The 16,280-nt window shown below is 37.5% G+C and overlaps 1 protein-coding gene across 2 annotated transcripts in view; it reads left to right on the top strand.

Moving 5' to 3' along the window:
• LOC133515458 (pyrokinin-1 receptor-like) overlaps positions 1–12,608 on the top strand; it is a 185,802-nt gene extending 173,194 nt beyond the window's left edge. Inside the window, exon 6 of one of the 2 annotated variants that reach the window (XM_061848010.1) lies at positions 11,930–12,608. In XM_061848010.1, coding sequence (XP_061703994.1) covers positions 11,930–12,142 — 213 coding nt within the window. In that variant the 3' untranslated portion in view covers positions 12,143–12,608. The remainder of the gene's footprint in view (positions 1–11,929) is intronic. The other variant, XM_061848011.1, reaches the window with a different exon arrangement.
• The last annotated feature ends 3,672 nt before the right edge of the window (positions 12,609–16,280 follow it).

The following is a 16,280-nucleotide window of genomic DNA, read 5'->3' as shown; positions in this document are numbered from 1 at the left end:
TTATCGCTAAGTACCCTCAACACAAGCCTTATTGAGCATACTATGCTGTGGGACTTAAGCAATTTGTAACAATGTCTAACATTTTTTTAATTTCTGTATAAAACAATTTCTTTAGTTTTAAATGCACCGCCCACAATCTTTTCTACTTTGCCCTAAGGTTGACTGGTAGAGAATGCCTCATGGCATTAAGTTCGCTTTTTGTACATTAAGTTTTTCTTTTATGCAATAAAGTTTAAATGAATAAATGTCCTTCAATATTTATTTATTTCTTGTTGTAAAACCCAGTGGTTTTACGGTACCTACGCGCATTTGCTGCATCTAGTACAATGTATGGTCTGTGTCAGAGTCGCGAATGTGATGACCGATCGTAACGTCTCCGACTCTCCGCCAAATGACTTGGTCGATACGTCGTACAGCGGTGGAATCTACGCCCTTGTGTGACTTTTATTTGACATTGGGATTAGTTCTGGGTCAGAAAGGTTCCGGAAAACGGGTGCCTTGATACACAACATATGGCAACAGTATACAGTTTTAAACGTTAAAAGTTAAAATTTAAAAATTAAGAAAATAAGGCCCTTAAATATTTTTTACATAAATTGTCTTGCGCATTAACATTTGAGCCATTTTCGATTTTTCGGTATCCGTTTTCTAATAAATGAGAGGAGTTGAGCGCTGGAATAAATGAAGAAAATAAGGCCTATTAAATATTTTTACCATAAATTGTTTTGCGCAGCAACATTTGAGGCGTTTTTGAATTTTCGGTATCCTTTTCCTAATAGAAGAGATGAGTTAAATTCTGCGGAAACAGGCCCTTTCGCTTGTACGCACTCCTTGTACGGCTGTCCAACCATCCGTAATGCGTAATCCGACACAACTGTTTTATTAGCCCTTAGGTTAGGCCAAACGACTATAGTCGAGTTAAAAGCTCGCTGCACGCAAAACAAGTAATAAAGAGACAGGACGCGGCCCGCCGCAGGTAGGTGTGACAGAGACCACACTACGTATTAGCGTGCAGCTGACAGTGACTCAACTATGACTGCTATATCGCTCAGTTAGCTATTTATCGATTGTCTTAATCTCTCATTATGACTCATGTATTTGGGAGAAAGGGATAAAAAATCTAAATAATGAGGCTTGCCGCAAGTCAAAGCAACATCGATTTGGCATTTGTGGTAGCAAAGCTATTGGCAGTAATGTCACGCTGCAATACTGCTGCAGTTATGCTGCGGACTGTTGGTGGGATGGGAATTTAGACAGATTCTTTTTTCATACCAAGTTTCATGCGGTCAGCAAGTATGGCAGCGGCTAGGTTTGTGTGATTCTATGACTCGGGAGTGCTGCGTAATCTCTGCTTCTGAAATATCTAATCCATAAAAAGGGCCGGGTATACCTTACCTTAATAAATATTTGTAAACAGCCGACTTGAATCAGCTAAGAAGTATGTCAGGCATTAGCAGAAGTTATGATGTGTATGATCGTAAAACGGACTTAAGGTCATAATAATCGAATGAAATAGTTGTAGATAATAATTTTATCCACGTTTTACTACTTTCAAGAAATGACTGAAGAATGACAATAAAATGTGGGTTTCCATCAGAGAAGGGTCCTTATGCTTTATACGCAATAAGGACCACTATACAATTTTCATACTATAGGAAAAAAATGAAAAATTGACACCTCCTGGCAGAACCTGAGTCCTCTGGAATCCGAGCATTGCTCTTAACCAATTGAGCTACGGAAGCCTACCAGAACCTCGCGAATCTTACTATTCCTTTTCTTATGTATACAGGCCTTCAGCAGCAGTATCATGGTCGCATTTTTATCACCTGTCATGCCATGCGTCGCTTTCGCACTTACATACTTGTTAGAACGTGACAGGCATGGTGACAAATGTTAAAGAGTAGCCCACCATATTAGCCCTACTGGGATGGCTTAAAAAAATGCTGTAGGTATCAGTCGCAGACGTACGAGTATCTGCTTGTTAAAAGGACCATTTTATCAGAATTTATGTTGCGATTTCAGATAGAATGGCTTTTACTGCACTTAAAGCATAATTCTCTGATGGAAAACCACAAATGTATTTTCCTTAATGCGACGTTTTTAATATCCCTACTAATATTATGAATGGAATGTGAAAGTAACTCTGTCTGTTACCTTCATAATTAATTTGCTGAATCGATTTTGATGAAATTTAGAATGGTGATACAGGCAAATTAAGACCTACACTGACAGAATTATATCTTACTGATGCCATTTAGTTATCGTGTATTTCGCTCATATTTGTCCGTATATGTATTAGCGCAAGCGAGACGCACGATGACTAAATAACATCAGTCAGATATCATGAGTTTACGTTCGAACTTTTGAGGCCAGAGGAAGGCAAGATTAGTTTTTTACAAGCTTTTATTTAACTTGACATGTTAGTATGTAACTAATTATGGGTTTCAAATCTTGCAAACCATTTTTCAACCATTGCCTGATATTAGATTGAGCTGAAAATTTGCATAAACAAGTCGGGTGACAATGCAATATTATGGTACCCTCGAGCTGATCCGATGATGGAGACAGGAGATGGCCGTAGGAACTCTGTGATGAAACAACGTAACCTAATCGTACTTGGGGTTTATAGAACTGTCTCGATAAGTATTAGTTGACCGTGGTAAGAAAAGTACAGTCAGTAATTTTTTTACGTATATATTTTTTATGTTTTGCCATAATAGAAATTACCAGACTTGGTCTCTTAAACCGACCTCATTTCGCTCGGCCCTTTATGTCACTCACACTAATTTCCTATTTCCTGGCTCTTGTAGTAAGGTACGTACACCTAGTACATTTTCTACTATTTATACATTTACTATTAATAAAAATAATTATATTGAGACATTAATACGGCTTTTTGTTTCTCAGAGACGTACCGGAAGCAAAAAAACTCAGTCTGCTTTCAGCCAGAGTATAGTAAATAAAGAAGACTAACAGCTCCCATACAACGCCGTAGAATCGTCAGTGTTATAGTGTAGATAATCCAAGGCTATCAAACTATGTGGGCCCTTGGGCACAAGAATTTTGGCCCGTTTTGGAAAGTAAAGAAAGCTAATTAAACAAATATTTTTCTACTATGATCTTCTACTTAATATGAGTAATCAAATATACTGTTACTGTCTGCAAAAGCTTTAGAAAGCCCGAGGTTTAACGTCTTATAACTTGATTGCGCCAATCAACACGAATACGCCAGAAATGCTTTTTTTCACTAGCCTAATTTTATTATCTCACTGCTGGCATCCCTTGTTCTCCACGACTCCCGATTTAGTGTATCTTCCGGCCACTTGTTGAGGAAGGTGTCTAGGTCGTCCCGCCATCTCCGCGCGTCTGGGCCTGTCGCGTCCGCGCCCTTCTTCTGGCATCCAGTTCGTCATGTTTTTAGTATACTTTAATTAATAGATTATACTACTCACTTTAGTGCATATGACAGTGACCAGGAAAGTTGGTCTTTATGTCTAGAAGTCATAAAAGCACAAAAGTTACTGATTTTAAACGTATAAAACTAAAATTTATAAATATTAAAAAAGGCCGCTGGTATCGCGGTGTTATATGGAGGTTGTTTGTCTAATATACTTACTAGTCTCTGGGTTAACGTTCACAAACCCGGCAAAACTTCAGAGCAATATTTTACGTCAGAAGATCCTGAATATTTTCGGCTGTATAAGACTATTAGGCTCGGATTGGACTTAGAATTTATGATCCTACGAAGGCCTACGGGCCTTATTTTTGGATTTATGAGCGATTTTATTTCGAGTCAGCATATATTTAGTTTATTAGCTAATGCCCGTGATTCCGTTCGCTATGTACCTACTTGTTTATGGTAGTTTAAGAGGGAAGTATACCACGTCCATACAAAAAGAGAAAACCTTTTTCCACTTTTAAATAGATTCCATTCTCCATGATTTTTAGTATGTTATTGACACAAAGAAACACTAGGTTTTTAGGTTTTGCTTCTTTTTTTTAATGTGTAAACATTTTTTTTTTCTAAATAGATAAACCTATAAACCTAGAATATATTATGCTGAAGCGATCAACAGCAAAATCAAAGTGATTTGTTAAGATTTAATAAATAAATATTATAGGACATTATTACACAAATTGACTAAGTCCCACAGCAAGCTCAATAAGGCTTGTGTTGTAGGTACCTAGACAACGATATATATAATATATAATTATAAATACTTAGAATTTATGACCCTACGAAGGCCTACGGGCCTTATTTTTTAATTTATGAGCGATTTTATTTCCAGTCAGCATATACAATTTATGTTTGTTATTTATGTTTTTTTTTCAGAGTAATTGAAAATGTAATAGTTTTTGTATTGTTAAAATTATATCATTATTTTATAGAATATTGCCATGATAAATGTATTTATATTGATTTATTAATGTAAACCGTTTTCTCCCGAATTTCATAGAAAAATTAGCGTTATTTCGTTAGATTCAAAAAGCTATTCTTCCCTCTTAATATTCTCTAATACCTAAAGAGGAAAATTTCTGAGTTAAATTTTAATATTCTTAGGGGTTACTTCGAAACGGAGTAATTTTGTAAATAACAAACATAAATATATTGTGTCCCACTATTGGCCAGAGGCCTGTCATCCGCCACTCTTCACGGCCTGTGCATGCTCCCGTCACAAAACGAGTCCAGGGCTATAACCACAAAAATCGAAGTTTGCAAATTGCGGGCATTTTTACACACTTTTTTTTACACACTTTTATTATTACACACTTTTATTCAGCTTCACCGCGTATCTTCATTGTATAAATCTACACATTGTATATACCTATGTACTTCAAATCTTGTAACTTAAATTTGAACCACTTCCTGGTGTCTGTTTGAGCTGAAATTTGGACTGGTATACTTCCGTATTTTCGATGACAATGCAATAATATGCTAACATGGAGCTGATCTGATGATGCAGTCGGAAGGTAGCCAAAGGAACTCTTCGGTGGGAAAACGTAAACACATTGAGTTTAGGCTCTTTGAAAGGTCTCTAGAAGTACTTGATAGACATACAAAAAAGAGAAGGTGCAGTCGGCAATAAAAGTGTGTGTCAAAAAATTTTTTGACGGTTACTCGTTCTCTGTCACTATAATTACGCCTTCATTGGAGTAAAAGAGAAAGATCTCTGCGATTTCCGAATATCGGTTTTCGTGGTAGGCCCTCAGGTCGTCCCGCCATCTTCTTTTTGGCCTGCCTCTGCCTCGGGTGGGTGATCTGTGTATTCTGTGCCCATTCGGTCGCTATTTTGGCCCATCTGTCCAGGTACATCCGACAGATGTGTCCCGCCCAATTCCGCTTGAGTTTATTCATGATTTCATACGTTATAGTTAGGTAATTTATTCGCAATATTATAAATGATTACATCTGCAATTTGTAGAGATGGGTAGTGAGTAGAAACTTACGAGTAAATACCAAGTAAATACTCAGTATTTACTTAATATACCTGTATTTACTCCTTTACACCAAAATTGGTGGGCATAACCCATTTAGAGTGCTGAAAGGAGCATATAAATTTGAAATGTAGGTGTATTTTGTAAGCTGCTACAGGATCAAGTACTCAAAATTGTAAGAAATTTATTTTAAGAGGGTATTTGCCCCTCTTAAAATACACATTTAACTAATTATCACATAAAAAAATCAGAAATCACCAACGTCTTGCACATCATTATTTCTGGTCTTTAAAAATAACTTGAATGTTAAAAACTTTTTTGGATAAATAGAATACTTTTGGAAAAGAACCATTTCTAAATATTTATCCCTCTATAACTTTTTAACCAAAATTAAATATATATATATTGGGAAATAAGCCGTAGAATAGAGTACAAAAAAATCTACTTTGAACATGATCGGTTGAGCCATTTATGAGATTTATTTTTATTATATAAATAAATATTGTTATATAACACTGTTCAATAAAAAACAATTTAGTTCTTAAATCCATTTTTAGGGTTCCGTACCTCAAAAGGAAAAAACGGAACCCTTATAGGATCACTTTGTTCTCCGTCCGTCCGTCTGTCTGTCTGTCAAGACCCTTTTTCTCAGGAACGCGTGGAGGTATCAAGCTGGAATTTATATCAAATACTCAGGAGAAGGAGAAAGAAAAAGAAGAAGATAGACTTCGTAAAAGGTTTAGTTTTTAAATAAGATACATATGTTTTAATTAATTAAATCATTCACTTATTTCTTTATAAAATAGTTTTCATGTCAATCACAATTTTTCATATTTAATTCCACGCACTAAACCTTTTTAGCCTGATAATTGACTGGCAAACAATGCTGCCTGGCAGCAAGTGCTTTAAAAGTACCTAGTAGGTGCCATACATTTTAGATAAGTAAATAATATTCATACGGGTACATTCTGCCATAATAAAAATTGACGACCGGTCTGGCCTAGTGGGTAGTGACCCTGCCTACGAAGCTGATGGTCCCGGTTTCAAATCCTGGTAAGGGCATTTATTCGTGTGATGAGCATGGATATTTGTTCATGAGTCATGGGTGTTTTCTATGTATTTAAGTATTTATAAATATTTATATATTATATATATCGTTGTCTAAGTACCCTCAACACAAGCCTTATCGAGCTTACTGTGGGACTTAGTCAATTTGTGTAATAATGTCCTATAATATTTGAAAATAATCTAATAAAACACTTACAAACACACCTACAAACATCCAATTAAGCCTATTTTCCTGCAAGATTTAAGCTGTCTTCCGATCCATTTAACTCCATTACATTTTTCATGCATACTTTGTGTAAGTTTAGGGCGCTCTGGACCTTTTCCTTAATTTTGCCGATTTGATGGAAAAAACTTTATTCGGAATGTACTCCTTCATCTGTTGTAGATAGAGATGGGTAGGGGTGAGTAAATACTGACGGCCCGATTCGAAGAATGAGATACGATTAAGTTCTGGTTTAGATATCGTTTGTATGTCGTATAATTGACAGAAGTAGCTCGATTCTGGCAACAAATATCACTTTGACGTTAGAAATATCGTTGATAGATCTTATTGGGATCACAGCGGAATCGAAATAAACGTCAATCTTAACATGTCGTTTCGTTATCGATATTTTAAAGATCTTTCCAAGAACTTAAACGCGTCTTAATCATTCTTCGAATCGGACCGTGAGTATTTAGTTTGTGATAATACCGAGTATTTACTCAAAGCACCCGATAAATAGGTACCCGTATTTACTCATTTAGTTAAAAAAAACGATTGCTAATAAAATATATATAAAAAAACGGCAAAGTGCGCGTCGGACTCGCGCACCGGGGTTCTGTACAAACCTGTAGGTATATATTATTATATGATATAACTAAAAATTTACGGTTTTCGAAATTTTTCCTTTATCTGTGCTTTATTTTTAGACGTTGCTTCGTACCAAATTTCAAGTTTCTGAGTTCACGGGAAGTACCCTATAGGTTTTGATTCCCTTGCGAGTATCGGAAATTTGCGGCATAAACGGCTGTATCTTTTGATTGCGTTAGCCTAAGCTACACTTCTAAAAGTGTGTGTTTTTTTTTCACAGCTCGAAGGAACCTGATAATGAAAATATATTTTATTTAAATAAACCTTTTACGAAGTCTATCTTCTTCTTTTTCTTTCTCCTTCTCCTTCAAGGGTTCCGTAGCCAAAGGATAAAAACGAAACCCTATTCCACTATCCGTCTGTCTGGATCTGCCTGTCTGTCACCAGGCTGTATCTCATGAAGCGTGATAGATAGACAGTTGAAATTTTCACAGATGATGTATTTCTGTTGCCACTATACCAACAAATACTAAAAACAAAATAAAATATTTGAGTGGGGCTCCCACGCAACAAACGTGATTTTTTCCCTTTTTTTGCGTATTGGTACGAAACCCTTCGTGCGCGAGTCTGACTCGCACTTGGCCGGTTTTACCACTCATCATCATCATCTCTCGCAAACGAAGACGCGGGAATAAGGTAGTATTTTATATCGGTGTCTGTATCCCCATTATTTTTTAATCCTTGCACGATAAAACAGGTTGGTAGGTACATTTTAATAGGAGTTGTTTTGTTTTTATCTGAATTCCATAAATATTACCTGCCACAAGCAGTATTTCTTGTTTTAAATGGACAAACATTTATTCAGCAATATCGGGCCGGATCTTAGACCGGACCAATAAAAACGTTGGTGCACATTTATGAACATATATTTATCCTCTGTTCCAGATATTTTGCTTGTAAATAATATTTACAGTATTTATAATTTGGTAATTACATTTCATGCCGATGACGAAAAATGGCGTAATTTAACATACAGGGAGTTTTATTACAATTCAAAAAAAATTGATAACTAACCTATTAACGCGTAGTAAAAATAAATACTTGTTACGTAATATACCTAAAAATCAAAAACATATATTACCTATTTAAAAAACGAATAAATCTATATAAGTTGACTGACAATAAGATAAAAGTCAGCTGCTAGACTACTTTGATTGTCAAGTATATATATCATTGACTAAAGAGGTTAACAAATGATTACTTATTACGAAAATACCTAGTAGTTGGAATCATACTCGTAGCGTGAAGTCGTTACCTAATTACCGTTTGCCTTTTAAACTTATTAATTACGAGTATAACCATACGTTCCATACAATTTATTATACCCATGTATGGAGTGAACACTCTAACGCAGCGGCTTACGTGAGCGAATAACTCGCGAACGCGACGCGGCGCGGCGCGGGTGAATCAATCCTTAGATATATACCTATGGAAGTATCCTATGTTAGCGATCTCGTTGCGAACGCGAATGCAGTGGGCCGCCGCTCCGCCCCGCTTCGCGTTCGCGACTTATTCGCTCACGTTAGCCGCTGCGTAAGCTTACTCTATACCTACCGTTACTTTATGCTTTAGGCTGTAGCAAGTCTTTAGGTATTTGCTTCACCAAATGTTGTTTACTATAGGGTGCAGACAGGAATAATAAATACCTAAATATGTGTGACCCATTTGACATCGCAAATTTTGGACGTGACATTAATAAGAGCTGACATAAATAACAAAATAACATACTGTATTTCGGTGAAACTGATAAATAAATAATATAGGACATTATTACATTGACTAAGTCCCACGTCCCACAGTAAGCTCAATAAGGCTTGTGTTGTAGGTACTTAGACATCGATATATACTATATATAAATAGTTAAATACCTACATAGAAAACACTCACGATTCAGGAACAAATATCAATGCTCATCACACAAATAAATGCCCTTACCGGGATTTAACCCGGGACCATTAGCTTCATAAGCAGGCTCACTACCTATCTAAGCTAGTGCCTAGAGTCCTAGACCGGTCGTCAAAGAGATATTTACTGGTTTCGAAGTAAGGAAGATGAAAACTCGCATATTCTGCGAATCATCATTGAGCTTTTACGGAGCGACTCATAGTACTTGGCCACGCCACACTAGCGTCTCCCGAGCGTCAGCGTCTAGTCAACTCTATGGCTGCTGCTCGAGGCAACGTTGGCGCAGCTGCGCAGCGACGCCATTTTCCATGGCGTTAACTAGACGCCGACGCTCAAAAGACGCTAGTGTGGGTGTGTGGGTCAGGTTAAGTTGATATCCATAGTTCAGCATCATACATATATCATATAGTTCTCATTTTTTTATTAATTTTATTTTTCTTTTCCTTTTGTAAGGATTCGATGTCTTCTGAAAGAGCTGCGTATTTGTATGATTTGATATGACATATAAATAAATAAATAAATATTATAGGACATTATTACACAAATTGACTAAGTCCCACAGTAAGCTCAATAAGGCTTGTGTTCAGGGTACTTAGACAACGATATATATAATATATAAATATTTATAAATACTTAAATACATGGAAAACACCCATGACTCAGGAACAAATATCCATGCTCATCACACGAATAAATGCCCTTACCAGGATTTGAACCCGGGACCATCAGCTTCGTAGGCAGGGTCACTACCCACTAGGCCAAACCGGTTTATCAAATTTCTATGAAGAAAAGTAGCTACGTAGCTACTGTATGTAATTGCATGATTTCTTATTTAATGAATGTTAATTATAAGATGTATATTTTGAAAAGATGTGTCCCGCCGAGTTTCTTGCCGGTTCATATTGGGATACCCTCCTCCAATTGAGGGGGGATTTAAATCTTCTCGGGTCAGAGGTGTAGGGTTAGAGCCGGTGTAGCTTTATTTGACGTTCATAAGCGCATTGTAATATGCCTACTTGAATAATAAACTATCTTTATCTTTATCCTAAACTTAGCTTTTTACGCGGTTATCACTCTGATGCGGATCCGCACGTCGCTCCGGTTTGTGAGCGAGACAGCACTATGCACGAATATAGCAATATACCGCTCGCACGTGAGCTATATATTGTAGTTTCACACCTCAACATCGCCACAGAATAAGTAATAGTACTACCGTAAAGAAATGACATTTCCTCCAACCCGAAGTTTGACAGCGATTCAGGGACGATGCTGTCCCTTTCTAATGTATGACACTATCCCTTTCAACTATTTAGGGTTGTCAAAATTCAAGTTCTTATCTGTGGTCATGCACGCAATGGGACGTCAAGTTCTGCCAACCGTAATAATTGCTCGGAGCAATGCTGGAGGCCTACCGCGAACCACGTTCGACGTGTTGCCTCTCTGTCGCACTTGTAAATTCGTACGTAAGCGTGTTAGGGAGGTAACACGTCGAACGTGGTTCGCGGTAGGCCCTCTGATCCGAACGGAGCCGAGACTGCCCGAAAGGAGGAGTGTCACTGAAATTGCGAAAATATAGTGTGTGGGTGAGATGCTAGTGAATAAATGTGTGTGAAGTAAAATGTTATTCCCTTGCGTTTAAAACCCAAAACCTCCATTATTCGAAATATCTAACCTCATTAAGACGAAATTAGTCGATTCCATTCACGGTTTTTCACTACCTACAATTTTACATCCATATCATGAAGAATACAATTTGATCTCTCTAACTCAAAAAATAGACGTATTGATTTATCACCATAATATATCTCGAAGTTATTTACTACGAGTAATAACTCTAAGAAAATAATAAGACTGTACCTTAGGCATTGACATATGTCTAGAGACGGGCCTTACGGGCAATAAGAATGGGGCCAGTACAGCGGTGTCACACACGCAAATTCGAGTCAATCGTGCAGTCTAACGCCACAATGCAATTAGTTGATGAGTTCGCATAACGCGCGCGATTGGTCGCAACTAGTTGCGTTAGACTGCAAAATTGGTTCGAATTCATGAGTGATAGATACCACTGACCAGTAGCACCATTCTACATTTTTCATGTGTCAACTACAACTCGAAACCTCTTTAAGGCGAACAAAGGACCTCTCTAATTCCATACCCTCTACTATAAGCCGAAACTCGTTAACCTAATTAGTTTTTTTTAATACCGTGTCGGTGGCAAACAAACATGGGTATGCTGATGGTAAGCAGTCACCGTAGCCTATGGACGCCTGCAACAACAGAGATATTGCACATGTGCGTAGTCAACCTTTTAAAAACATGTGCACTCCTTTTTTAAAGTACCCCATACTGTATCCCCTCGGGAAAAACTCGGCAGGGAGCTTATTCCACAGCCGAAGCCTTCGCGGGAGGAAATTCCTCTTAAACCGCACGGTACGCTACCATTTAGGTTCTAGGGTATGAGCATGAACACCCTGCCGACGGCGAGCGGTTCGATGATAGAAAGCGGCCGTTGGCATCATGCCAAACAATTTTTCAGAGCACAGCCCATTGTACAAGCGGTAGAACACACACAAGGAGGCAAACTTACTTTGTTTGTAATTAGATATCAAAAGTTCGGGTGTCGGTATAAAACAATCTATCCGCAAAAACTAATTCACCACCTTGTTGCAGTGTTTCAACGGAAGGGAGCTCACAGTCGTAAACGAGGTCCCAAGCGGCAACGGGCACTGGGGCCGCCCGTGGCTCCGCGACCCCTCGGACTCCGTCGGCTCCCCCCGAAGCATCTCCAACTCCAGCCTTCGCGAAGTCGACGACGAACTCACGGGTGAAGAACTGGCCACGTATATGTACCAAGTAAATTGTAATATAGGAGGGTTGACTTGAGAAACGCCCCTCTAAAGCTATGGACTGGCTTTAGGGGGAATGGAATGGCCGAGGATTCTAAGTTTAAAATCTTGGTTTTGGTATGATATGACTTGCACGTGCGCTCCAATAAATATGAGAGATATAGAGTTCGTCCATGATAACTTTGCAGCGTCATGAACACATAAAAGGTAATCTTCCTCGCGTTGTCCCGGCATTTTGTCACGGCTCATGCGAGCCCGGGGTCCGCTTGGCAACTAATCCCAAGAATTAACGTAGGACTAGTTTTTACAAAAGCGACTGCAATCTGACCTTCCAACCAAGAGGGTAAACTAGGCCTTAATGGGGTAAGTCCGGTTTCCGCACGATGTTTTCCTTCACCGAAAAGCGACTGGTAGATATCAAATGATATTTCGTACCAAAGTTCCGAAAAAGTTATTGATACGAGCCGAGGTTTGAACCCCGGAGGTCGCGGGTTTCGGGATTGCAAGTCTGACGCTCTTATCAATTTGATATTGATTCAACGAAGCCACGCCGTTTTGTGGCCTAAATATATGTTTTGTTTTAAGTTTGTAAAATGCATTTATATGTTCGTCTGTAAGGTATTTGTAATATGGGCCTTGTTGCCTGAATTCAATTTTAAATAAACAAATAATTATGACATTAAAAATGCCATGCAAAGTTAGCTTGGTTAGACTTAAATTGAATTTCGTTTGCACCAATAGAGGGGTTCATATCATATCAAAATCAAAACGTATTTTGAAACTGAATCCACTCGAGCTGTTTGAACAGCATTTTGGTTCCCGGGAAGGGTTAGCATTAGTATTATGTTAGACAATAATGAATTTAGTAATGGGATGTTTTTTATTTAATTTATGGTATACTTAGCGGACGTATTTGCTTATGTTTATTGTAACGAATTGAGTGTTAATGCGAATTATTTGTTTAATGCGTTAATACAAAGATCAAAGTACGAAAGGAAGCAAACATTTTCAAAAATTACCGAAAGTATACGGTCAATGTGGTAAAGACCGGCATACAAATTATATTGCAGGGAAGATCGTCATAGGGCAAGTTGTTGCCCACAGCTGAGCACGAGGTACGATGCTCAAACACATACAGAAAGGAAGTGCTTTGCTCCTGCTCTAGCAATCTTCTGTAAGTGAATTATGTGTACAAACGCAAACCCCTTACGTATTATGCCAAAAAAAAATTTTTTTGCCAAAAATGCCTGACATTATTTTGAATAAGAGCTGACGATGCTTTTCAAACTGCTGGATTGATTTTTATCAAACATAGCTAAGAAACACTGCAAGGAAATTCGCTTCCACGTAAAAAAACCGCATCGAAATGAATCCATTTGTTTGAGAGACGCACAGACGGACATTGGCGTCAAAAGAGGGGTGTAATACTTTTTTTTGCGTTGGGGGTTAAAAGCAACGGCTACTGTAGTCGGTCTTCCCTTATAGACGGAATTTTCCATATTGACCTTAATTTAATTTCTTACCTACGTTGCATCTATTTTTGACGAATATATAATATGGGAGTATATGTAACCCCAAAAAAGGACTATGCGTCAAAATGGCCCCAATACCAACAGAGTTGAGAGTAAGGTCATTAGATAGGTATTTCTATGTACTTCATTTCGTTCTATGGGCACCAAGCGAAATTCCATTGCAGAACTGAGATATTGGTATTTTAGTCAAAATGTCGTCACCCTTATTACCTAGGCAATATAGTCCACCGCCGGGCCAGCGCGGCAAATCATTCAGTGTGCTCGCCCGGCGGTGCGCGAACATCTACCCTGCAGTAATTAATTTACTTACTTGGACTCTATTGCCTAGGTAATAAGGGTGACGACATTTTGGCTAAAATACCAATATCTCAGTTCTGCAATGGAATTCCGCTTGGTGCCCATAGAACAAAATGAAGTGCATAGAAATACCTATCTAATGACCTTACTCTCATTTCTGTTGGCGTTGGGTCCAGGCTCCATACAAAGTTGCCCATGGTCCTTTACCGCAAAACTAAGAACAAATAAAAAACTGGCGTTACATTTGTGTAGACCAAACAGCGCAACGAATTAGGTCACCTACATATCCAATCGTGTTGAATTATTACTGTGACAGTTTCTTGAGGTTAGATTTAATTAACCAAATAATTGAAGAAATACGTTGTTAGTATTTTGATTAGTTGAATGTTGCATTTCTAAATAAATTAATGTGACAAATTTCCCAAAAATGTGTACAAATATTTTACGTAAAAAAACGAATACATACAAAAATTAACTGTCATATGGACCATTATTCGACTCGAGAAGTAGGTATGGTCAACCGGGTTGAATAGGGACAGCTGGAATAAATAGACAAAAAACTTCAAATGTGATATACCTGTCAATTTCTAAATATCATATTTAAGTTTTGCCCCTATTCACCCCAGCAGTCCCTATTCACCCCGGGTGACGGTATACTTTTGTATTGCGAAATATGGGTAATTTTATTTAACTACCTACACTCAAAATGGCCCATAAAAAAATATTTAGTTTTCAACTGTAATAACTATTCCACGTTGTAAGTATCTACGTATACGTCACCTCTGAGTAAAACGTATTTAATCGATTTGCAAGACCGAAGTGATCCCATAAGACCTCCGTCAACAAAGTTTTGTACAGGGCTCCAAAAATGGACGGTTTTATTTCTTATTTTCTCTATTCTCTGTGTAAGTAACAGATATATATTGATTTGATATTTATTTCTATATTGTCCTTTCGTACATTTAAAATTGTGGGCTTTATAAAGGATGACTCACGCCAGAACGGTCCGGGTCCGGGCCAAGGCTTCCGACACTTCGTTTTATACGACGGGTGATCACGTGATGTTTTCTAAAGAAAATAAAGAGAGCTTCGGCAGAGACATCGATCGTGTGACTCATCCTTAAAGCAGACAAAATTGCTCTCGAAAATAAATGCAAAAAGCTGAAAAAAAAAATAGAGTTTAATAATTATTTTCACGATGATTGTATATGAATGAACTAGTCATGAGAATCAGTAGGCGTACAGATAATAAGGAATAAAGACCTATTTAATTATATTAAAAATCCAATCCTTAGGAATTTATTTTCATTTATTGATTCGAAAAATTCACACATCGTTACCACGAATTAAGTAATACACTGTGAAATTTATAATAGAAAATCTAGCCATCGTATAAAACTGTTTTTCTGTATTTTTCAAACGAAATTCTAAACTGCTACTTAGATAAGACCTATACTCGTTTACAAAGTATCACATTTTAAATTAATTCAAAAATGGAATGTTTCACCGCTTCGGGCTACATTTGAACTTCGACCAATTGGACCGGTGTTGTAAAAGGTTGTAAGTTCGGATATTGCCTGGAGCAATGTTTTTTTTTTTCAATTTCTCTTTCAATTAAAAAAAGTGGTATCATTTGCAGACGTATCAGCTTGAAAAAATGAATTATTAACCTCAAAATTGAAATTCAAGTATGTGAACGCATTTCACAGGGATCTCAAAACCACTATTGGGAATACTTCGAATTTGCCGTAATGTTTCTTGGAGCGAGTTGCCTTTGATCTTTGTATTAATGGTTCAATAAACATTTGTATCTCCACTATAACAACAATAGGACACACTTTCATATAAAATGTATTAGTTAAAGAGGAAACATTAGTGGTTATTTTTCCGTACACATGTTCTCGACATTTTACTCGTTGGATTTTGGCCCTAGATATTTTTTATGTGTTCAATATTACTAGTACCTGTATATACCTACGTCTATACGTTTTGCATTTTTTGATGTTCTTTGTTTTATAAGAACTAGGTTAGGTTAAAAGTGCTAAGAACGGCCAGATAAATGTAACAACGAACGCAAAAATCAAAACGGTTACACACAGAAAATTTCTTTCTCATTCCGTTCCCAAAATTACTTTACGATTGGTTAAGTTTTGGAGGAGGACAATGTCGAGAACGAAGCCACGATTCCACGATTTTTCGCCTAAGCTGCAGTGCTTATCGCACTAATTCTAGGAACCTCCTCCATCAGTACCACGGAGATATTTACCTAGAATTCTTAAATCGGAGAAAGAGCTCAGCTGGTATTTCCTCTTAAGCCAAAGATTCATTGATTGTATGAGATATGTA

Source organism: Cydia pomonella, chromosome 2 (assembly GCF_033807575.1).
Source record: "Cydia pomonella isolate Wapato2018A chromosome 2, ilCydPomo1, whole genome shotgun sequence".
Classification (NCBI taxonomy): Eukaryota; Metazoa; Arthropoda; class Insecta; order Lepidoptera; family Tortricidae; genus Cydia; species Cydia pomonella.
This window is presented reverse-complemented; position numbering and strand designations above follow the sequence as displayed.